Raw genomic sequence first — 24,117 nt, 5'->3', positions numbered from 1 at the left:
GGGAGTCAACACAGCAGTCAATTAGAGACTGAGCAGATACACCTGGACAATGCTAGGCAACCAATAGCGATGCTTTGTAAAGTGTGTGAACACGTGAGCCTGCTGAAAGGATATATAAGCCAGATAGGTAGAATAATAAGGTGGATTGAACTTGCATCACATTGATGTGTGTGTTTTTTCCTGTCTTGCCAATAATGGGCTGCGGCATCTGGTGACCCCGACGTGATCCTCAGAGACCAACTGGGGTAGTAGTGGAGCTGTAAGCGGGCAAGGATCCTGCATGGCCAGCAATAGTAGCTGGGTGCCTGAAGAAAGGCGGATTGTGGCCAGCGACAGTAGCTGGGTGTCTGAAGAAAGGCAGATTGTGGCCAGCGACAGTAACTGGGCGCCCRAAGAAAGGCGGATTGTGGCCACGGCTGACCAGTGAGTCAGGGAAGCAGGATGGGGTTTGCTGCATCAGCGATAAAGTAAGGGAGCCTGTTGAAATTGGCTTGGAAAACGGACACCCAGATAACGAAGTCAGACTTAACTGATTCATTACTGTGGTGCTGAAGAAAAGGGGTTATAGTAGAAGCTCCACAAGTATACAAGCTGGAAGCATGGGAACGAGTTGGAAAGGAACTGTGGGAAAGCGTGCAAGTGGGATCCAAGGAGGCGCGGTCGTTGGCAAAGATTTACTGACCGGTTCGACTAATGTTGGAACAGTTGTATGAGGAAGCGGCTGTTGCTGCTGCCATTCGCAGCGCCATACAAAGTACTAACGAGGAGCAGGAGGGCTCGAGGGACTCAGAATGGATGGCTGTGAGTGGCTCAGGACCTCAGTGTGAAGGGGTGCCTGACGATGATAACCTCAAGTGTTCCCTGTGTGCCTGTCCCTTGTTCGTAGCCGAAAAAGAGGCTTGGGGGGAAATAGAAAATGATCTGCCACCCTGAGAAAGGGAGGAGCGTCCGGAACCTACTGCTCCCCCAGCGAATATGGACATTGATTCAGTAAAGGTCCCGCTGCCGGATGATGASCTAGGGGACCAAGAGCAGCTGAGAGAGATTCGTCAAGAGCTCTACAGCCAAGCTGACAGGTCGTTTACAACAAGCATAAAGAGGTCGCAGCTGTGATAGCACAGGGGACAGAACTATGTGGATACCAGCCAAGTGGGTGCGGCCGTCACTGACAAAGGAGAGAGCCAAAGCAGCAAAGGCATTACAGGGTGCTGAAGCAAACCCAGGAGTGTTGCCTACAGAAACATGAAGGCGCAGTGGGCTTGGTGGCTGGGATTAACTGGTGTGGTTCATGTATGGTCATTAACGAATATTAATGAGAGAGAAAACATCATTCGGAATCGATCCATAGAGGATAGCTGACTCTGTTTTTGAAAAAAGAGGGGGAGATGTCGGGGCCCTGCCTATTTTACAGCAAGATAAGCAGAAGTATATGCACCTGGGAAGGGAGTCGACACAGCAGTCAATTAGAGACTGAGCAGATACACCTGGACAATGCTAGGCAACCAATAGCGATGCTTTGTAAAGTGTGTGAACACGTGAGCCTGCTGAAAGGATATATAAGCCAGATAGGTAGAATAATAAGGTGGATTGAACTTCCATCACATTGATGTGTGTGTTCTTTCCCGTCTTGCCAATAATGGGCTGCGGCAACTGTGTCTGAATTTATTTTGTTGCTTTTAATTTTACATCCATTCTAATAGGAAAAGAAGATAACAATCTTGTTTCATTTGCAATGATAAGGAAGAATTTGACTTGTTTCATTCAACTTCAAGATTATTACAAGCAAGCTTGTACAAGCAAGTAATGTGCTGTTATTCATATAGCTGTTGAATCTACAACTATTTAGTATTGTTGGCGACAATATATAGCTTTTATGTATTCCTTTCCCGAAGTATTCAGGCATGAAATTTGTACAGTATTTTATTACCCTTTCTACCATGTTGGATGAGGGGCCAGTTTATGTGGGTACTTCTAGTAGAACAATTTAATGATAGTAGCATCTCATTTCTTTTAATTTTTGTGTGCCAGTGGCACACTTCTGTTTGGGTTTAATGTGTGAGCACAGACATATTTTAAGTGGACTTGAGCTGAGGTTTAAAAAAGAAATGCTGGAAGTTAATAGAAATGTTAGTAAAAATGTGAGAAAAGGTTATGATTACACTACAAATTGCAATAATTTGACATACGTTTGCTTTAAAAAAAACCCAAAACTGCTGGAGCCTCAAGCACCACTTTGATCAGCTAAAAGTGTGTGAGATTGCGTTATCTCTAACTGCATTACATGCATCAACATACAGTCCTGTTTTTTGTAAAGGATGATTCAAATTTTCGTTAAGTACACGGTTCTAAAAGTGTATGGACTGGTAACTGAGTATTTTTTATTTTGGATAGTTGGAGGCATTTTAAATCCTGTGTTAGTATGGAAGCTTTAATGTTACAGTGTAATACATTTTGTGAGTCATTTGGCAGAATTGTTCTGTCACGTAGAGACTCCGTAAGGCTTTGGAATTCTGTGGAATTGGCAAGATACATTTTTGGAGATGCCTGCACAATTTCTGCTCCTCTAAAATAGTAAAAACGTGCAATCATCAAGTGCTATTTCAGCTGTTTTTTCCAGTGTTCTACTGCAGTATACCTCAGCTGCTTTTAGTAGTGACTGCAGCCTTTTTTCCAAGGGACAGTTATTCAAATTCAGGTGAACTATTGAAGCTGCTAGGCTTGCATGTTCTTTTACAACTATCGTGTTAGTTACTGGAGAGGGTCTTTCTGTGAATCTCGGGAAAATTTTGGTATTTCTTGTTAACATATTGCTCGGCAGCTAGTGTTCAGGTGTTGTTCACTAGTTCATTTTGTTTTTAAACAGCAAATCAACCTTCTAAATGCCAACAGTTTTTTTTTATTCATCTTTACCTAACAAATCAGCACTTGTCTGCAGTACAGAGGGCTATATGTTATCCATATATATGTTACTCATACGCAGCGTGAATTAAGTTCTGTGTTCCTGCCACAGCTCTTTGGAGGAGGTAATGACACTGAAGCTAAAACCTCCTCCAGTTATTTTCCAGCGTCTGTGCTGGTGATGCAGAATCCTGGTTGTCCTCGCTGGGACACAGTGGAACTGCCTTGTTAACAGCATACGAAATCACCTTGAAGTCTGCTTTTTTTTCCCTTAGCAGATTAAATGAAAAAAGTGTATCCTTTGGTGTGGTTGATTCATGTTATCCAAATTCATTCTCCCAATCTGCTGTATATGTTGGTGGTTTAGCTGGTGCTCTTTCTTTCTTTAGAGGTCTTCATGATGAAGACAGTGTATATTTGGCTTTACTGGATTTATGATTTATGCATGGAACTGGTCTATGCAAAACTCTTCCACTGACTTTCCCTGCATCTCCTTTTGTGTAATTTTATGTTTAGTTAATCCAGTTTTTATAATCTGTCATTAAATTGTAAGTTACTTGCAGCACAGTGACAAGCAGGAGACTGGCCAGAGTTATGCTTCTGTAACGCACGTGAAGTATCTGTTGTTATTCTCTGAGAGCAGATGGCTGACAGATTGTGTTAGCATGTTTCCAAATGAGTAAGTTAATTGTTTGCATTGTATATGCTTATTTGACTCTTCAGCCATTTTCTACTCAATATGCCTTGCCCAAATACAGAATTGGAAGAGATACATGTTTCTGCAATAGGAGCAAGCTCTTTCAGCATTTGTGCAGTGGAAGCTGCAGACATTCAAGGGCTGGAGTCACAAGTCTCCATTTTCTTTTCCATATCAAGTTCACATATGGCTGGTCAAATTACACAGAAATCCCTCAAGAGTGTTTTTCTTCTCATAAAGATTTTAAAACAAAGGAGAGAGTGTGCGATACTTCACATATGTCTCACTGTAATTGAGTCAGTATTCAGAGTCAGAGGGTATACATCCATTTAACACTGCATGTGAAGTGACCTTAAAGATAATCCAGGAGAAAGGTTTTACGTGAATACAGCGTGATTATACTCATGCGTAAGATCCGCTTGCTCGCTTTTGCAGTGATGTTTGTTACTTCTGGGGCTGGAAGCAGTCTAGCTATCTTCTCATAGTGATATGCCAGAGTCAGGAAGCCCTTCTGAGAGACAGGACTTGTTAGCTCAGGCACAAAGCCATCTGAACACAGTTGGTCTGTCTCATGACACGAACTAGTATGTTTGCATCGAACTGCTCTGGTCTGAATAAATATAGCAGCTGAGACTATCACCCACTCAAAAATTTTTGCACTGTGCTTTAGTGCACAGCATAGACATAGAGATGAAAAAGTTGCCATTCTGCCAAACAGTAATTGAATTTGTACTCTGCAATTCACATCACATGGTATAGTAATTCCCTTAAGTCACAAGTTCATTTTTCTAATGTGTTGTTGTTTTCTCTTGATCTCTATCCAGAATTCAGAAGGATATAACATGAGCATCCCTATGCCAGGCCATCCAGTGAATTTTTCTGAAGTAACAATGGCACAGGCTCGGAAGGATGTGGCTAAACTTGAACAGCTTATTGATGCTCATGATGTTGTTTTCCTACTAATGGACACTAGAGAGAGTCGATGGCTTCCTGCTGTCATTGCAGCCAGTAAGAGGAAGGTATTGTACACATGCCTTGCTTATATCCTTGTCGTTGTATGGAAATGTGAATCATAAAATGATATGGGTTGGAAGGGACCTCTGGAGATCAACTGGTCCAGACCCTCTGTTCAAAATGGGGCCCACTTAGAGCATATTGCTCAGGACCTTGCTTAATTGGGCTATGACTATTTCTAAGTGTTAGTAATATTAAAAGAAGTAATTTCACAGTAAGGGAATGATATTAAGGAGGACTAAAGGTACTACAATAATGATTGACTGATAAGGGGTATGAATTTTAGTAACTTGTTTGAAACTACATTTAAAAAAATATATTTCAAATGCTAAAAGTGTAGAAGTGGACTTAGAAAGGTAGTACTTTTTTGGTCATAAGTTAACTCTGGGTTTTATCACTGCCTCACTGGAAACCTTACTCTTCTGTTTACCCAATGAATCCAAACTCAGCCTGKGACCTATATTTCAGGTAGTGTTGAATGCTTTGTGCATTTTTATGACATAAAAGTGAAATCCTCATGTTATAAGTAAAGAGAAATGAAAGGAGAGGGCTGCAGTATGCGGAATTAAAAATCATGAATTATTTGTGTTTCTTATATTGTAAATAAAATTCAGGTTAGTATTTAAACTTTATACTCTTTATCAGAGATTAAGAAGACTCTGTAGGTATTTATGTAGTCAAAATGTCTTTTGTGGTTGGTTTACAGGAAGCAAATTGAGAAATAAAGCAAAGTTTTCCCAGGAAAATCAGAAAAATGTACGGGGAAAAGATTTGGAGCAATTTTTGGCCTTTTCTGCGAATTTTATCTCTTACTATTATTTCTCAAATACCTCCTTATTTAGGATCGGATATGAACAATGGAACCTTTAGTTTTGTGTGAATGTTGTTCCTGAGCTCAGTATGACATCCAAAATTTCCCATGGAAGAATATTCTAAATCACACAGCATTCAGGAAGTAGCATTTATCTCCAAATCAACATAATGTTGCAAATAGGATTTTCCAGAAGAATCCAAGTAAATTATCCTGAGTACTTATTTCCCTAGGTCCTGTGATGTAAACTTTGGTAAAGTGTCTCCAGCAATCTTGAAATTTCTTAGTTTTTTAAGTTTGTAGTATCATGTCTGCACAATTATAATTATAGAAAATCAGGAAGTGCAAGGATTATGCTTTTAACACATCAGCTTGACAACGGTTCACATCTTGTATGTTTCGTGGCATAAACAAAATGATGTCTGTAACAATTTATTAAGTTGTGAACTTAACACAAGAGAGTAAAAGTTGTGTGTGTGAYACAACTGAGTCAGTGTTGTTGGATCTTTGACTTCTGTACATCCTGACTTCTGCAGTATTTCAATTAAGACACTTTTAACTTAATTTCCTAATTGTCTGGTTTCTCTTATTGATTTTTATATGCATTTCCAAAAAAACCCTAGACAGTAGGAAGAAGAGACAGTCCAGATTTCTTTGTGAAATTTCTAGCTATTTTTATCTTTTAAATAGATACTAGATAGTAGATGATACTCCAAGTATATTCCCCTTTTTCCTGAAGTTTATTTTGATGTAAACTTAACTGATTTTCCTCTGCAGCTGCTTTGTAAACAGGTTATTTTGAATTCTGACAGTTCTCTCAGCCTTCTTTTAAGCCAGGATCTTAAATTCCATCCAGTTTTCTTGTCTGTTTAAAAAATAAAACAAAACTCCTCAACAATACCAACACAATATTTAGAATTCTACTTTTCATTTTTATTTTACAAAAGCTAAGTATGTATGTCATTCTGTCATAACTGAAACTGCTTGTAGAATACTATTTCAAATTGGCATATAGAATACTATTTCCTAATAGAAATAAAGCATAAAAGAAGTATCTAGTAAAAGTAGATAGTGGATATTGGTTAGCTAAAATTAATAAAACTATTTTTTAATAGATTTGTGATCATATGCAGCAGGCTCGCATTCTTAAATTGGGTACTCTAGTGAACTTCCTTTTGCCAGTGAACCTCTGTGTTTGGATTCACATTGATTATTAAATTTTGTTTCAGTCCTTTCATGCACAGGTTTCAATTGTGATGTGGCCGTAGTGAATACGTGTTTGGGGCCTTAGTTTCTGGACCCACATAAAATCAATATAACTGATGCTTACTGAAGTTTTTGCAGAGTCTGAATGAATGTAAAGGCTGAGCATGAACTGTTGCTTCTGCCAGCTCTGAAGCCTATCTGCTCCCAAGCCTCCCAGAAGGGGAGTGGAGATTGAGTTGAGTGGACTCCGTGGTTTCCTTGTAGCCAGAAATGAAACTTCTTTCTGAACCCGAATCTCTCTGTATATTCAGAAATATTTCTTCCTCGAAGTCAGCTAGCCAGCTAACAGCAGTAATTCTAATTAGAAGTAATTTAACTATCACAGGGGAGATTCAGAGGTGTGTGAATCCCGCTTGTCCCCTCATCTCCTTCCTTCTTTCTGTATTTCTAGAATACATGGCCATTGATGGTGAAGCAGTTCCTTCTTTGGGCTTTTGTTTCCACATTAAGGGGTGAGGAGGGATATTTGTCCTTGTTTAAAAATAGCTTTACTACACTGCAAATGATCTTTTCTATACATTGATAGAGGTGAAAAAGATAGGGTAATATAGCATGTGGACATTCTGTTAATATGACTCTCAAAGTCATGTTTTCCTTTCAAATGAGTGTTATTTACCTGTTGTCCAATGTAGGGAGAGAGAAACATCTGAAAATTAGTAGCTGAGGACCTCTATCTGGAATTCCTTCTTCAGTATTCTCAAGAAAAGGTGTGTCAATGGACAAGGTAGAGCCTACTTAATCACTAGTCTTCAGATGCGTCTCTGAACCATAATTCGTGTTTGAGGCTATAGAAAGACCAGTATGTCCCTTTCACGTGGACTTGTAGAACCTCAGGTGCAACCGAACGAGTGTACATAATTTAGTAAGTTCCTGCTTAATCCTGCTGTCTTTTCTGCAGTTGGCACAGTTCTTTTTCAGCATTCTTTTAGCTGTTTAAAAATAGCACAAAAATTACATTAGAATAATACTAAGTTTGCAAAGCCAAGCACTAAAAGCTAAAAAATGCCAGCCTATTATTATGCATGATGGTATGCTTAAGCTGAATGATCATCTGCTTTTTTTTTTTTCCCTCCTCTCTCCATGTTTCTTTAGCTAGTAGTCCCCTACTATATTTGCTTCACACTATGCAAGTCATGCTTTCAGGACAAATATTGTAACCTCTTTATGGCTGTTTTCTGGTATTCAACAGCATAGTCCCTGACTGCATCTTAGTTTCTTTATCTTTGTAAAATCAATCTGATATAAGGAGACAGTATTCTCTATTGCTGAATAAACACAGGACTCGAACCTTAAGGTATCCAAACTGAAATGCTCAGTGTCTGCTTTTCAGCGTACTTCATGTAGCTCTAACTCAAATGTGTGAATTTGAATGACAGCTAGAATCTGAAGTACTGCTACAGTTTGGATCCAAGGTCTCAAGACAAGCACCTAGAAAATGAAGAACATACAGTGAGTAATAATCTATGCAAAGTTCTCTATAACGGATACATGGATAGAAATATAAGCCAGTTTCTCTAGGTCATCATTTGACTACCTTAATGATCTTCCATCCTCCTGCAGTCCTCTTTCTTCCCTCCCAAAATAAATACCTTTGACAAACACACTATTCTGTCAAATGTTAAATCCCTGTTCCAGCTGAGCACTAGAGCTTTTCAAACAAAGGTTTGGTAGATTTTTATAAATACATGCTGAGAGTTTAATTTTCCATATCTTTTTTTATTAAAAACAACTGTCTTTTGTTTGTTTGTTTGTTTTGTTTTTTTTGTTTTTTGTTTTTTTTTGGCTCAACCTCAAGCAGTTAAATTGAAATAGTTGATGGACAGGAAACGGAAAACAGGTTATTACAATGGAAGATAAACAATCTATTGCAGTGGGAAGTGGTTAGCAATATTAGTAATAGCTGATAATAACACTCCTATTGCRTTACTCCTTTTCTGAAAGTGGAGATCCATCTTCAGGTTTTCTGGGTATATACAGTAATAAGATGCAGTCCTGCAATTGCTGTAGATCTGACTGTGCTATCACAAATTCAGCAGCATGATGCTCCTTTAGGATAGAGTAAAGAACTTCAACGAGGTTAGATGTGCATATCCAGAAATTATTTGGAATACCTAGAACGATCATGTAACTCACAATTTTGCTAACTTATTTTTCATACATGGTTTCACATTACTCTGCTCTAAGCTCTTGTCACACACTGAAGAGAAAGAGGAAAATAATGACAATGTAATCTTAGACCATAGCTGCTGTATGGGTGCATGAATATGAAGATGATAAAGAATAACTAATTACTTTCCTCCCTGAGCAGAATTTTGTTTTGCATAACCTAGACTTGTATTTCTTTGTTACATAGGAGTGTTAAATTTCAGACCACAGTAAACTGAGAAGGCTGCAAATAGAATTTCAGATGACATGAAGGCTTGTGTGTGGTAGCAGTTGTACTTGCATGGCATTTGAGCAGTTCTGGCACTCAGAGCTTCCATGTACAGAAGCTGCAGTATACTTGACAAATAATTGAGTTCTAATCAAAATAAGTTGTTCCAATAATACTGGTAATTATACCTATACGTTTGGCCCTGTACCTATTGGGCCAAATTTGGAGATATAAATGTCGTTCCATATTAGTGCATGATAACTTTCATGTGATATTGATAGTTTGTTATTGTGAAACTACAACTTATCTTCAGATATAAACTAGCACTACACATTTAAGGAATTCCTGTTTCTCTACTAGGATTTTTGTATGCAAGGGTGTGTAGGTTTGTGTAACAATAAGAGGAAGTCATTCATTTGTGTTGAATGTGTGTGAAAGATACAGAAAAAAATATGTTTTTGTGGACTTCTGAAACAAAGTTGGTTTTTTTTGTTTGATTTTTTTTTAAAGCAAGTCTGGAATTTTACACCTATCAAATATATGTGCATATGGCCAGGATGATAGATAAGCAATTAATAGGTCATTCATCCATCTACAGAATGTATTTCTGGAAAAATTTCAAGCATGGCTTGTTAAATACATAAAAGGTGATTCTGGTGCTGTGTTTTTTGTTGTAAACATATATATTTTTTAAGTTTACAGTGAATAATACTTGAAGGCCTTTTTTTCCTTCTCTTTTGACTTCCTTTGAGTATGTTGTTCTCTTCTTATTTTTCATAGTTGGTCATCAATGCTGCATTGGGGTTTGACACATTTGTTGTTATGAGACATGGACTAAAGAAACCAAAACAGCAAGAGTCTAGTGATTCATATTTCAACAATGCCTCTGGTTCTTCTGATCTTCTGGGATCATCACTTTTTTCAAATATCCCTGGCTATAAACTGGGTTGCTACTTCTGCAATGATGTTGTGGCACCAGGGGATGTGAGTAGAACCTTATGCAAATGGTGAATATATCTCTTTTTTTGCTGTGACTTGAATTTTTATTGCCTTCAGATATTATTTCATAAAAATTCCTTTTATATTGATGTACATGGCATTAAGAACTAGCTCATCTTTTATTAAGAAGCTCAAAGAAATTGACTTGCACACAATCAGAGATGTTTTGTATAGTAGGGCAGCTAGTTACTTTTGTGTTACTTTTTTCTTTTCTTCAGACTTGTCTGTCTTTTGTAGTCCACCAGGGATCGGACATTGGACCAGCAGTGTACAGTCAGTCGACCTGGATTAGCCATGATAGCTGGAGCTCTTGCAGTGGAATTAATGGTTTCTGTTTTGCAGCATCCAGAAGGGTGAGTCATTTCTGAGACAAGGATTGATGTTCAAAGGATGATTTCTAAGAAATAAGAATTATTTTATGTAATCTTGGGAGAAGCAGCAGGAAGTGCACATTAAATATAACAATTTTATGAAGTTTAATATTGCACTCATGTAATGTATAGATCCTTCATACTACATTACTGTAATTTAGCAGTGTCTAAGAGGTAACTGAATAATCAAATCTTAAGTTCTTATCTTTGAGAGTGACAGTTTTCCCTCTTTCTGAGCTTAAAAGTTGAAAGTACTGCAAATATTTTTTAAAAAGGTTTCTCATTAATGGATCTTGGCATTCCTTTGCTCAAGAGAGTGTTGGAGTATATTAAGGAGCTATCCTAAGTACTTTTGTCACATGAAGGGCTTCAGGATAAGCCATGTATTGCAAAATCTTAATTTAAAGTTAATGGGCTTGATACAGAAATTATTCTGTTAAATTCTCTAACCTGCAATTTAGGCTTGTTTTCTGGCTTTAAAATTTGTGAAAGAAAAAATATGTTATGATTCAGACCTGAGTAAGTTACAAGCCTTCCAGATGGTCAAAACTTCCAGTAAGCTTCAAGACATTTTGTTAAAGCTTAGAGTTTAGAATCTAGAAAGGAACCTATTTAGTACATTGTCCTGTTCTAATTTTTTTTTGGGGGGGATTTTTGGCAGTGGTTATGCTGTGGCCAGCAGTAGTGATGATAGAATGAATGAACCACCTACTTCTCTTGGACTTGTCCCACATCAGGTTAGTAATCTGTGACTAAAGGTTTTTGCTTATCCATCAAGCTCCTGTGGGCTAATATCAGGTAAATATCACAGACTTTGCATAGTTAATAAAATCACGCTGGATACTGGTACCATTCACCCAAGGACTGACTCTCTGTGTTTGTAAAAACGCCATTACACAAACCGAAGTAGTGGTATGTCTGTCCCAACACTGCCTACTTTCCAGGAATTTATTTGGATAGCGGGAACTGCTAGCAGACAGCATATAAACAGAACAACTTCTCACTTTTCTTTCCTTGCGAGGAGTCAGTGTTCAGGTAGCCTGTATCAGAGCTGAGAACATAGGTGTCTGAAAGTTAATCACTTCTTTGATCCTTTCTGAGATGAAACAAATTCACAACCAGCCAAATTACAGTTACCATGGTTTCCCAAAATATTCATGTTTCTTATGCAATAGAGCAGTCTTTGTTGTCTCTTACTCAACAAAAAACTTCTGTGAAAAATACAGTTTTAGGATACTATTTTTCAGATCACTGAAATTCCTGGAGTTGTTATTTGGTCACACAGAACATTTCTGTTCTGTTAACTACTTAACAATTACATTTTAAATTCACAGGATGCTATTAATATAAACTACAGTCTTAGGAAACAGGCATGCTTTTTTTTCTTACATGACTTTGAGCTTCCTTCTTGGAAGGAGGTGTCTGAATAAAGAGAAGAGTGTTTACTTTGTGCACTAAATCAGGATAGTACTAAGTTAAGGAATAGCGTGGAAGACGGCATGAAAGTGAAGGGAAGAGAAAGATATAAATTAACTCTGTTTACAAGAGATGGAATAGTGAAGGAGAAGGCAAAAGGAAATAAATCACTGTCAGCAGAAGGAAATAAGTTTGTTACTTTGGAAGACTGATTTACTTAAATTGCACAGTATAGTCTGAAATTAATCTTTTATTTTAAGAAGAATGAGAATAATACCATTTTTATGTGCTTGACCATTTCAGGCAAAGGACCAAGAGAATTCTTTGTCTAACTATTTTTTGATAGTAAATTATGGCTGAGAAGTAAATATGTGGAAAGTATAAATAATGTGTGTAACAAGTTCAGTGTAAGTGTGTGTTTAGGTTCTTTTACCATTGGAATTTGAGTTCATTTATGCCAGCTCCTGTTCATTCAGTTCAGTTTTACTGTTCTTCCAAGGCTTTAGACAGTACATGAAGACAGATAAAAGAAGCCTTTACCCACATGGTTTACTAACTAACTAGAATTTAAACAGGAATTGTGAAGGGACAGGAAGCTGGTCAGAGATTTGAGGTGGATCTTCCTAACCCTTTTCTTTATAATGTATTTCCCAAGAAGACTAAAARGTCTGCTAAATTCAAAACATGTTTTGTTAGATTTTAAACTGGAATGAGTCCTCACTTTCTGAAATGTTAAAGGTACAAGATTGGACAGAATAGAAATAAGAAGGCTATATCAACAGTTCTCTCTCCCCACCTCACACTCCTCCTCCCTGTCCTTCTTCCCAGAGAGAAACATTACTGCTTTCAGGCTTGATTTCAGTAGTCTCAGTGACTGAGCTGTAACAAACTGCACAGTCCCTTCTAGTCTGTAGGAGATTTCCTTTCCTTCAGGCTTGGTGAAGTGTTTTTTCTCCATTTTTTTTAGCAGTCATTACATCTGTCTGTGGCACAAAAGGCTATCTCTCTTTGACTCTTCCTCTGCCTGTCCCAGTTTGTAGTTTGGAAACTTCCCTCACTTTAGTAAGCTTATTCCCTGCCTGGTGGGAGGGAGATTCTTGCTTCAGAGGAGTCACCCTGATCCAGCTTCTGTCATTTTAAAAAGACCATAATATGAAAATTAAACTTAACAGAGCTTATCTCCTTTATTTTTTATGTAAGGCTATACAATTTTGTTTCTTTGTGCTCCAGTATTCTGGGATACAAACTCAGTGCTGTCTTGCTGTTCCCATTGGCATGTGAGGTTTTTTTTTTTTTTTTTTTTTTTCCTGGCATCTCTGTTCCTTCAGTTTCAGTCTGCAGAGTTCACAGATGCACAATTGTTGGCAATTGAGACCTTCAGCTTTGTAACAAGTGCTTAAGATTTCTGTCCTGGATGAAGTTTTTCATAGGAAAGGACAAAACTTAGAAGTCTGGGGGAAGAAATCAAAAGCACAGAGTTTGTGTTGCCTTGGTATCTGGTTGGTTTTGACTTTGGTATTTTTAAGCTGTATGTAGTTGTGTTGCAGATATTATATGTCATGGTTATGGTCATAGGAAATTATTATTTAATTCCTAGTAGACAGTTTGTCCTGTACCAGTCTGCAGCTGAAGTGAAACTTCTAGTTCAAGCATCTCTACTGAGAATTGGTAACCTGTAAGAGTTGTTATATGGTCCTTTAAGACTTAACTGCTATTTGAGATTGTCAGTTTGTACTTCTGAAAAAATTGAAATGGAATATAGTTATGATGAAATAGGTGTTTATGTGAAAGGTATTTTGGTATTTTTTTTATGTACTCTGTACTGCACTGTTGTTTTTAATATAGTTCCTCTAAATAAATTGAATTGCTTTGCTTGTAACATTTAAGAGGAATATGAGCATAGAGGCAGATTTAATTCCCTCTTTCTCTCCTCCATGTGGTTTGCCTCAATAAATAATTTCTGCTGACTAACACTGTCCCTGCTGTCCCTTTTACTGTTACTTGTTGTGGATGTTCATTTCTTGTGAAAAGCACTTTAAAATGAGATGATTTCTGTGTGTGTGTATACACACACACAATACGCACACTTATGTCTATATATATATATATATTTTACTTCAAATTAGCATTCTTATAAGAATTCTGCATACATAATACATATTCACTGTGAAGATGGCTTGACTAAGTAAAACTATGTTTTCATTAGTCTGAGGAATTACGCTGTCACATAGCTAGTTCAAATGTGGTGTTACTGCAGCTACCAAATTTATGGCAAAGGTCATTTTTGCTTTATTAAAATGGTATTCTTTAATGCATAAGAAGTGTTACACAGTTGCAGTCCTTTGTCTGAAATGGACTGAACATACTTGCTGGGAGTGTCTTGGACTTCCTGGGATAACAGAACTACAAAATGATTGCTAGTCTATTTGCTGTCAAAGTGTATCAGATACTTCTATAAAACGAATGGATTCTGAGTAGTTGTATTTTCGTGGTTTTGATGGTCACATTTGATAGAACTATTACTTCAGTCTGCTAAAATTGAAAAGAGCTAAACTGAATTTTGAAAACAGCATGATTTTTTTTTAACACTGCTAATTTTTAGTTATTTTTGCCTCCGTATGTAATAATGTTTTATCCTCATCTGTCCTATGATGAATTTGCGCTTTTTGATACTTCCTATCAAAACCAGTATATTAAAACTGCAGAATTGTGACAGACAATATTGAAGGGATGAAGTGGCTTCTGTATGACAGGTGAAATTTAATCTCTGTTCAGTAGCCTTGAATTTTTCCATTGTGTAGAGAGATGGGTAAGACAAAGAACAGCTGACTAAGGTTCTTCAATCTTATGTCTCACAACATATCGCCATCTACTAGATTAGGAATATGTGACTAAATTAAAAAAAAAAAAATCTGACATTGATTCCATGAAGGCTTTCATGCTCAGTCCTGGTTCCGTCTAAACAGCATACAGTTAAGAAAGAGGTGCATTTTTATGTATGCATGTGTGTATGTATGCATGTGTGTCTATACACACACACACATGCGCACACACACACACAGAGTAATTAAGTCTTTTGACTACTCATTTTTTTTTTTTTTTTTTTGAACAGGAGAGACTGTTTGTACATGTGGGATCAGAAAGACTTGACCTTTCTTTTTCTGGTGCTGGGTTTTGTTTGAGAATAACTGCATTTTTGTATTTTGCTGTTGTGTATGGCTTGGTAATTCTGGTAAAATACCATGGCATTAATACCATTTAAATTGCTGTTGGCTTCCAAGGTTTATGCCATTTGTACTGCATTAAATATGTGGAGTGCATGTTGAAAGTGTTTTCCATAATAGACTTCAATATTAATTTAGTCATTATTTGTATTGCAGTACTGCTAAGAATCTGTTCTTAGTGAGGTCTCTTTATTGTGGTAAATTTTGTAAAGCACAGAATAAAAAAAGATGGATCCGTACTTCAGAGAGTTCATAGTCTAAATAATCAAACCCTGCTCCAAAGTTTTTGCAGAACCATTCCTCTTACCAGAAACAATGATCTGGAATTCTAAAATTTTGCATCAGTAGTATATTAACAACATATTTTAGGGATCCACAACAGTTAAATTTTCAGGATATTAGTAATAGAAGTGGGAAACAAAAAAAATGTTAAGTGTTTAAACTAGTAGTTTTTATTTTAACTTAATTTTGCAATCAAAATCTTAAACTCCAGATGGTGCTGTGCCTCTATGTTGAAACAGTGTTTCATTTAGATAGTTTTGTATATAGAAAAACAGAACTCTTGTGTGTAAATTTAGTACAAAATAATAGCTGTAAATTTATTACATCCACTACATTAAAACAGTATTTCCCTAGTTATAGCTTTTAAAAATCGTTTAACTGAATGTATGTTGTCCAGTTCATTTGGATTTTGGAAATAAATCTTTGTAATATTGTAATAAAGTAATATTGTAATTTTTTTCCCCTTTTTAGATACGTGGTTTTTTGTCAAGATTTGATAATGTTCTCCCAGTCAGCCTGGCATTTGATAAGTGCACAGCCTGTTCACCCAAAGTAAGTCTGTGTTTGTCTGTACTTTAATTCTATGTACAGAATCGTGTTACTGTGGGTTAGTCTTGGGAGTGCCAAAGACTGGTTTGTATTTGACATTTTCTCTCATTTCCTTAGGGCCTAGAATCTGACGTATGTCTGATTCAGTCCTATGTTCTTGCTTCAGCTAAACTTCTTTGTTCATACCCTTCTTACATAGATGTTATCTGAATTTCTGTGGTACAATGTGTGTGCCTGCTATCTCCACATAATGTTTGGCTCGCAGCTGAAAAAAAGCAAGCAGAGATTAGGACCAACACATTACTGAAATTTTTTTTATCATAAAAGTACTAACCAATACCTCTAGCTTTATAGAAAGGAGCAAAATTGGCATTGTTTTAGCTGTTTAAGAGGTGATTTCTGATGACTAAATGTATTTTGTTAGTGCTTTTAAACTGAGTATCTTTACAAATACATGAAGTAGTCCAGATTTCTGTTTCGTGGTACAATACAGGGTATAACAATTCTGTTGAAGAAGAAAACATTGCTTCCATAATGTTGCTTTTTTGAAAAGACTTTCATTTTGATGCTAGTGTTGACAGTCCTGAGTAACCTAATGGATTTACAGTTGTTACTGGGATCTGAGCTGTGCTTGCCAGAATACTAGGTCAGCCCACTAATGTGTCTGCATGAAGCCTCTTCTGCAGTCTTGGATTGATGTCCTGTACTGTGGCCGTGAAAAGTTTTTCTGGCAAGTTTTCTATGGCTATGTAGTATAAGTTCAAGAAGTTTTGACTGGGATATCTCAATATATGAAGATTCTGAGTTTTAACTTACAATTTGGCCTGCTTGGGCCATTAATTCGGTCAAGTTTTATGTACCTAGGAATTTCCTCTTTCCAATAGTTATCCAAACTGCCTTTTTTTTTTTTTTTTTTTTTTTTTTTTGAACTTTGACATCTTGCAAAAGATATTCTGTTACAGTGGTTCTGTTATTTCACTAGGCTGTCCAGGTTCATTTTGCATAACATTTTTATGTCTATTTTCTCCTCGAGAGTTGAAGCAGTAAACTAAACTGCTGTTAATTTTAGTAGCATTTATCTACACTCTTGAATAGCTGAAAGCTCAGCAGTAGGTAAAAGCAACTATTTTCTCATCTTTTCTAAAAGTGTGGTTTATATTACCTAAAGTGTTCTGATTGAAGGAAGTACTAATCTATATATAAGAAAAGGAACACATGATTAGTTCTACCTTATGGTTGTGGAGCCTGAGAGTTTAAATTGTTAGAATATGAATTTATTTATTTATTTATTCATTATCTCTCTGATTCAGGACATATCGATCTGTTAAAAAAAAGTACATTGTTGCAGATAAATGCAGATATCAATTTTTTGTTATCAGGTCATTTCCTCTTGGTGGTCATCTTAAGAGCCCTGTTTTACAGAAACAGACTTGATGATTTAATAAAAACTGACTTAGATTTTAGCAGCTGTGCTATTCCCAGAGAGATCAGTTTTCATGTGGTATAAGTATTAAATTACTTTTGTACTGAAAAGATTGCTTCATTGGCACACATATTTCCTTACAGTAGAAACACAGCATTTGTTTACTTGGCTAACATTCAGTTTGTTAGCGTAAGAGTATGTCACCCTGTATTATTTGGAAATCTGATGCTAACACTTTGAGATGACAAATCCAATTATACTTTAGTTGTACTCTGTGTGTTGGGGACGGGTTTTAATGCAAGAATTTAGCATAATTTCACTCTGGTTTATGTCAGATGTGCTCTAGAATCAAACTTCTAGCACAGGAGAGAAGTGCTTTTTCTAATATAATTGAATTTGCTTATACTATATTCCTTTTCATCTTTCAGCATGCCAATTCTTGAGTTTTTAAAGGCATTCTTATAAGATTTTAAAGGAAATTTTTAAAAAATGTAGCGGTAGAGCTGGATGAGCTAGAAGCTACTAATGATCTGCCCATTTAGAGATTAGATTCCATGTCTTTTTGTCTCACAGTCATGACTTCATTTTTCTGTTTTTGAAGCAGAAGAATCCAGACATCCAAGCAGCCAGCTATTCCTTACCCAGAACTGTCCTAAGCAAGATGCATGCCAGAGAAGCTTCCCACAGGCAGTTGTTGAGGGCTTTTGGGATGGTCACAGCAGGAAACCAATCTATTTTTATTCTGGGCCAAATTTTCCTTGTTTGAATTTCCCCCTCTGTCTTTTACTCGGTTCTTCAGAAGCATGTGCTGGAAAGGAAAGTGTCCTTTTTCAGAACTATTGACTGCACTGCCAATTTAGTAGCAGGTCTGAGGAGCACTTCTGAACACGCACTTCCTCTTCTGTGTGGGACTTTGTTACTGACGAGGGAAAGTCCAATGTTTTTTAGTATAGATACTTGGTTTTAATAGCTGAGTTTCTTACGGAGTAAAGATGGTAGCTTTATTACATATTGTACTAATTAAGATTCTGTTTACCCTGTTCATCTTTTATGGAAAGTTGGGAGCAAAATAAGGCTATTCTTTTACAGTATTATGATGAGAAGCATTATAATCCCATAGAAAAGTAGAATAGTCTGGATCCTGCTGACATCTGATCCTGCTGATAACTGATCCTTGTAGGCATCTGACTAAAGCCTTGAAACATGAATGCTAAATACAATCTTTCATAATGCAAAATTGCTAGTGTTTATATTTTATAGGATAATGAAAAAATTCTTGTTACYGCTTGTCCTTGTGCATTATAGAATGAATCAGAACACCTTATGGAATTGCTGAATTTAATGTCAGAAAAGATTATTACTACTAACCAAGGTGGATGTAGCTCTCCACTCTTTTTTCACATATTGCTTACAAATTGTAGTTTCTCTGGAGTTTGAATTTAAAATTGTATTTCAGAAATGTATGGTATTTTCCATAAAGACGTGTATTACTTTCTCTCTTGACATTGTTCTGACATGTGATCGTCTCCACTATAAAGAAAAAAAAAGGGAAATCATAACTATCTCTACTAATACTCAAGTTCCATCTCAACTTTCTATTTAGTATGCTGAAAAATTGAGCAGTAAAGTCAGTTTTTCAACCACTGAGTATTATTATTGACTTCCCTTCAAATGCTTTTCAATATTACTGCTTTTACATCAAGGGGCAGACATCAGAGTTGGAGATGGTATTCCAACCACTGTGTTACAATTTCTGTTTAAAGGTATTTCCCTACTATTACAGATGTTTTCCCTTTTTAACGTCCCAGGAATACATTAAACACTTCTGTTGTGGCATTCACTGAGTGCTGGTGTTATATAAGTTATTTATGACTATTTCACTTTTGAAATCTGTCGTCATGCAGGCATAACAGTGCTTTTATTATTCTCATCTACTAACTCCATTGCATGCATTTTTACTTTAAATGGTTCAATTTATGATTGTAACTTGCACTGTTAGTAACTTGCTGATTTTTTCCTCTCCAAATATTGCCAGTTGAGATAATTCTAATCTTGATTCTAGCAAGACCCTCTACATTTGCTACAGCTGTATTCAGAAATAACTTTCATGTTTACTTTCTCCCAGTAATAACTTAAGACCAGCAAGACTGTTTTTAATCTATATTATGTATTTCTCARTTCAAGTATTGTGTTGGTGTTAAATAGAAATGTAGAAGTCATGAGGGAAAAAGATTTTGTCTTTTTCTTATTTTTAAAAAGTTAATTGTTGCATAGCTTGCAGAAATGATGAACGAATTGGGGAAAAATGTCCTTCAAGAATGAACAATGAGAAAATGTGAAAGAATGTTTAAAATGAATCATTTCTATAGTTATTTTGTAATGTTAAGTCTCTGTAATTGAGCTCTTTATAAACTTTTTCTCCCTCTCAAAGAAAAAATCAGTATTACTGGGGAGAGCAAGGGGTAGGATTATTTTACCCATAGCTGTCCCAACTCCAGGACATCTTTTCCATCCTATATATGAGTTTTAAAATCAATGAGAAAACAGAAATATTTTCAAAGTTAATGGTAGTGAGGATGATTTTACTGCTGTTTGGCTGACAGATACACCTTCTTGAGAATAATGCCTAGTCTTACTATTTTAAAAATACTGAATTTCTATAATAAAGACAGATATTAACAAAATATAATGTAGTTTTTCCCAAGTAAAAGGATACCAACAGAGGGAAGTTGTAAGGCATTCTGAGAATGCCACTTTCCACACACAAAAGGATTGCAATTCTAATGTGAATATCATGTTGGATGATATGGTATGGTATGATATGGGCAGATGTGGTCAAAAAAAAAAAAAAAAAAAAAAAAAGAAAAGAAAAAAAAAAGAAAAAAGAAAAAAAATTACGAACAACATTGGTTTTGAACATTACCCTATTCTGTGAGTAGAAACAAAGGGAAGAATCAGTTGGGTTTATTTCTTTGTGCAGTGGGCAAGGTGGGCAGCTATACAAACACAGGATGGATGAAAACTGGAAAACTTTTTTAAAATAAAAAAAAAATCTCTGAAATATAATGAGGTGGTAGAGAGTTCCTTTTCTATATCCTTTATATATCTGTATGTGAATATAAATATATAAAAAGTGATAATGAAGCATGTGTAGTTCAGTGGGGAAGTTACGTCTTGCTACTTCTTACTTGGTCTATCATGATGATTGAAAACAGTGTAGTGCTAATCCTAAGTGAAGACAGCAATGCCAGATAAACTGCCTTGCCTAGGAAGGCTTGACTCCACAGTAAATGATACAAACAGAATGAATATGTGGAAAGATAAAAGATTTTTATGTTTAATCTGAAATATTAGAATTTCTCAAAATTCAGAAACCAATTTGACCTTCTCACATATTAGCACTTCCGTGGCTACAGCATAGCWGTGACAAACTGTTAAAGTTTTGCTCTCTGGTTATACAGGTTTGTGAAATGCAGGTTTATTTGATGCCTAATAGATAATACAAGCTTTTGACACCTAACAGCCTCCCAGAATCAACAGAAGAGGGAGGTTTAAAAAAAAATTGTTATTTTATTATAATAAAGCAAAACCATATTGTTTAAGAATTCAGTCATCACAAGGAGGACAATCCACAACTTTAACAAGTATTGCTGCTGGCAGTGTCTTCCTTGGCCTCTCCTCCCCTCTCCCAGGCATAATGATGCTAGAAATCTTTACTGAGCAAATGCTCTTAAACCATTCTATTTTGTCTTTACCTTTTAATGTATCTTTGAAATACTTATAATGTATCTACTTCATCCATTTATGTTTTCCATTTTGTTTTCTTCAACTAAAATAATTTATATAGAATCAGTAAGGTTGGAAGGGACCTCTGGAGATCATCTAGCCCAACCCCGTTGCTCAGCAGGGTCACCTAGAGCATGTTAGACAGGGTTGCATCYMRGCGGGYYTTGARKATCTCCAGAGAAGGAGACTCCACAACCTCTCCGGGCAACCTGTGCCAGTGCTCTTGTCACTCTCACAGTGAAGAAATTCCCCCTCAGGGTCAGGTGGAACTTCCTGTGCTTCAGTTTTTGCCCATTGCTTCTTTTCCAGTCGCATAGGACAACTGAAAAGAGCTTGTCCCCGTCCCCTTTACACCCTCCCTTCAGGAACTTACAGACACTGATAAGATCCCCCCTCTCAGTCTTCTCTTCCCCAGGCTGAAGAGGCCCAGCTCTCGCAGCTGTTCCTCGTAGGACAGGTGCTCCACTCCTCTGATCATCCTCGTAGCCCTACTCTGGACTCTCTCCAGTAGCTCCATGTCTCTCTTGTACTGGGGAACCCAGAACTGGACACAGGACTCGAGATGAGGCCTCCCCAGGGCTGAGGAGAGGGGCAGGATCACCTCCCTCCACCTGCTGCCAACAGTCTCCCTAATGCACCCCAGGAGACCACTGGCTTTCTTGGCCACAAGGGCACACTGCTGGCTCATGGTCAATTTGTCATCCACCAGCACTCCCAGGTCCTTCTCTGCAGAGCTGCTCTCCAGCAGGTCAGCCCCCAGCTTGTACTGGTGCCTAGGGTTATTTYTCCCTAGGTGCAGGACTCTGCCCTTGCCCTTGTTGAACCTCGGGAGGTTCCTCTCCACCCAACTCTCCAGGCTGTCCAGGTCTCTCTGAATGGCAGCACAGTCCTCAGGTGTGTCAGCCACTTCTCCCAGCTTGGTATCATCAGCAAACTTGCTGAGGAGGCACTCTGATATAATAATTCAGTAGACAAATTTCAGACTATAAAACTAGTTGGAGAAATTTTTAAAATATCTTTGGTTTTGGAAACTGTTCTGTCACTTTTTTTGGTTTGGGCTACTTTCTCTTGCTATATTTAAAAATCTTACAATTTGAAAAACTAATTAATCCCTGTTGTAAATTAGTTGGAGTTACAGCAGGAATTAATTTCTTGCTGTTGCTATTTATTATTATTTTTATTTCTGTTAAGGAGAGGAAACTAGTGGACTTTTCCATTACGAATCTGTAAGACATCATTGTTCCATTTATGTTGTTAACATATTAATCTGATACTTAGAATCTGTGAATCCGTAAGTCTATGAAAAACTAAAGATCGTTTGGTATCTTTTGAGGCTAAACCACCTATCAGAGATTTTCACATGGTTGTTTTAGGTTCATGGGTTTTGGGCTCTGAGAGGAAAATGAATATTCAGAATTTACGACTTCAGCATAAGTATATCTTAGCGTCTGAGAGGCTAGCAACTGTATTTGCAGTTGTAAAATCTTTGCTTTGGGTGTGTGTGTTTGCAACCATACTTGAATATTGGAAAGTGGAGGGTTGTATCTTTCATAAGCAAAAACAGATTTTATTGCCCAGCCCCCCTGTCCTAAGATGCTTTTCTTTTATTCTGGCCTGTCGATTTAGGAATAGTAAAATTACTAGATTGAGAATCCCTTTTTAGTAATAAGTAACTCACTTTTGTCCTTCAGAGCAGCAAACAAACAGTTTTGTTATTCTGTCTTTTATTTGGTGAATTTGTTAATTGCTTCCTGATGTGTAAGTGAAATAGCACACTGATTTGTGCAGATGTAGCAACGTAATACATTTTGATAGTATAATCAAAGCCATGTTGCAGAGAATCTCAAATTGTGGTCCAAGAAGCGGCTGTTTGTGCTGAGTGGTCACGTGGTGTTAACTAGTTTCCTTGTTACACGGCATTTAAAAGCCAAAATATGGTACAGTAATTGTTCTGTGACTTTAAAGGCATGTAGGAGATGCATCTAAGAAGGTATAAGTGGGAGAGAGAATGGTTTATGAAGTTTGTCCTGAATAGAGATCTGCATAATGAATAAAAAAACCTCCAGGATTAATTGATATATCTAAGCGAAGTTCCTACAGTCATCTAGTACAGTTTCTGCACCAGGAATTAGGTGGGTCTTTCTTCCAAAGCCAAGTAACTTTAAAATACTGTTCTTTATAAGGAAGAAACAACCTGCCCCTGTTAGAAAGAACTTACTCATATACCTGATTAGTTGTACTTCTGTTGCATTAAGTTAACTTTTATGGGTCTTGGGAGTGAGGGAGTTGTTTTCAATTTTTCTTCATCCTCCAATTCAATTACATTTTAATTAAAATTAATACAAAGTAAAGGACTGTAAAACAGTAGGGGAGAGATAGCACACTGCAGTTTTCTGGTGTTGATATGTTTTTCAGTTTCTGGCTGTGTTAGAATAACCTTGTAAATTATTTATTCTTGTGACATCTCAATGTTGTCCTGTCATCTGTCTAGGACACTGTTGCGGAATTCATTTTGAGACATTAAAAACACAACTGAACTGAATATTTTGACTTAAAATATATACTTGCTGGATGACTCATAAGGTGCATAAAATAAAGTTGGAGAATACTGAACATAAAAAATAAGAACATATACCATGTAGTGATGAAGTTGTGATAATGTTGATCCTCTTATCATTGCCAAATTTAGAAGAAATAGTTTGAGTAAATCTGTAGATTTCTTCCTGCAACTCAAAAGGCCAGTTTTTCATTTTGCTCAGTATGAGTAATTTGTAATAGTTCTTTTTATTTTCATGAGGTTTTTGCATACTTGCAACCTTCTGTTGCCTTTATTTATGTTGCCTTCTGTTCCTTTATTTATTCTTCACTTATACCAAGGATTCAGTGCATACCTATCAAAGAAAATAGAAACACAGTATACTTGAATGTATCTGCCATTTTTACCTGTTTTTTTTTTTACTTTTATAAGCTAAGGAATCACTTTCTTAAAAAGTGCCCACATATTTCC

General features: G+C 36.7%; 1 protein-coding gene across 11 annotated transcripts in view; it reads left to right on the top strand.

Annotated features, from left to right (window-relative positions):
* ATG7 (autophagy related 7) overlaps positions 1-24,117 on the top strand; it is a 141,940-nt gene that overhangs the window by 22,876 nt on the left and 94,947 nt on the right. For 9 of the 11 annotated variants that reach the window (XR_014895538.1, XR_014895537.1, XR_014895536.1 and 6 more), the window contains exons 13-17: positions 4,420-4,614; positions 9,841-10,044; positions 10,297-10,412; positions 11,092-11,167; positions 15,824-15,904. Coding sequence is in view for 1 of the 11 variants with exons in the window: in XM_085302446.1 (XP_085158572.1) it covers positions 4,420-4,614; positions 9,841-10,044; positions 10,297-10,412; positions 11,092-11,167; positions 15,824-15,904 (672 nt within the window). In the remaining 10 variants the exon portion in view is untranslated. Of the gene's footprint in view, positions 1-4,419; positions 4,615-9,840; positions 10,068-10,277; positions 10,413-11,091; positions 11,168-15,823; positions 15,905-24,117 lie in introns of those variants that run through there. The other 2 variants (XR_014895539.1, XR_014895540.1) reach the window with 2 other exon arrangements.

This window comes from Rhea americana, unplaced genomic scaffold (assembly GCF_003343005.1).
Source record: "Rhea americana isolate MKP2758 unplaced genomic scaffold, rheAme1 scaffold_19, whole genome shotgun sequence".
Taxonomy (NCBI): Eukaryota; Metazoa; Chordata; class Aves; order Rheiformes; family Rheidae; genus Rhea; species Rhea americana.
This window is presented reverse-complemented; position numbering and strand designations above follow the sequence as displayed.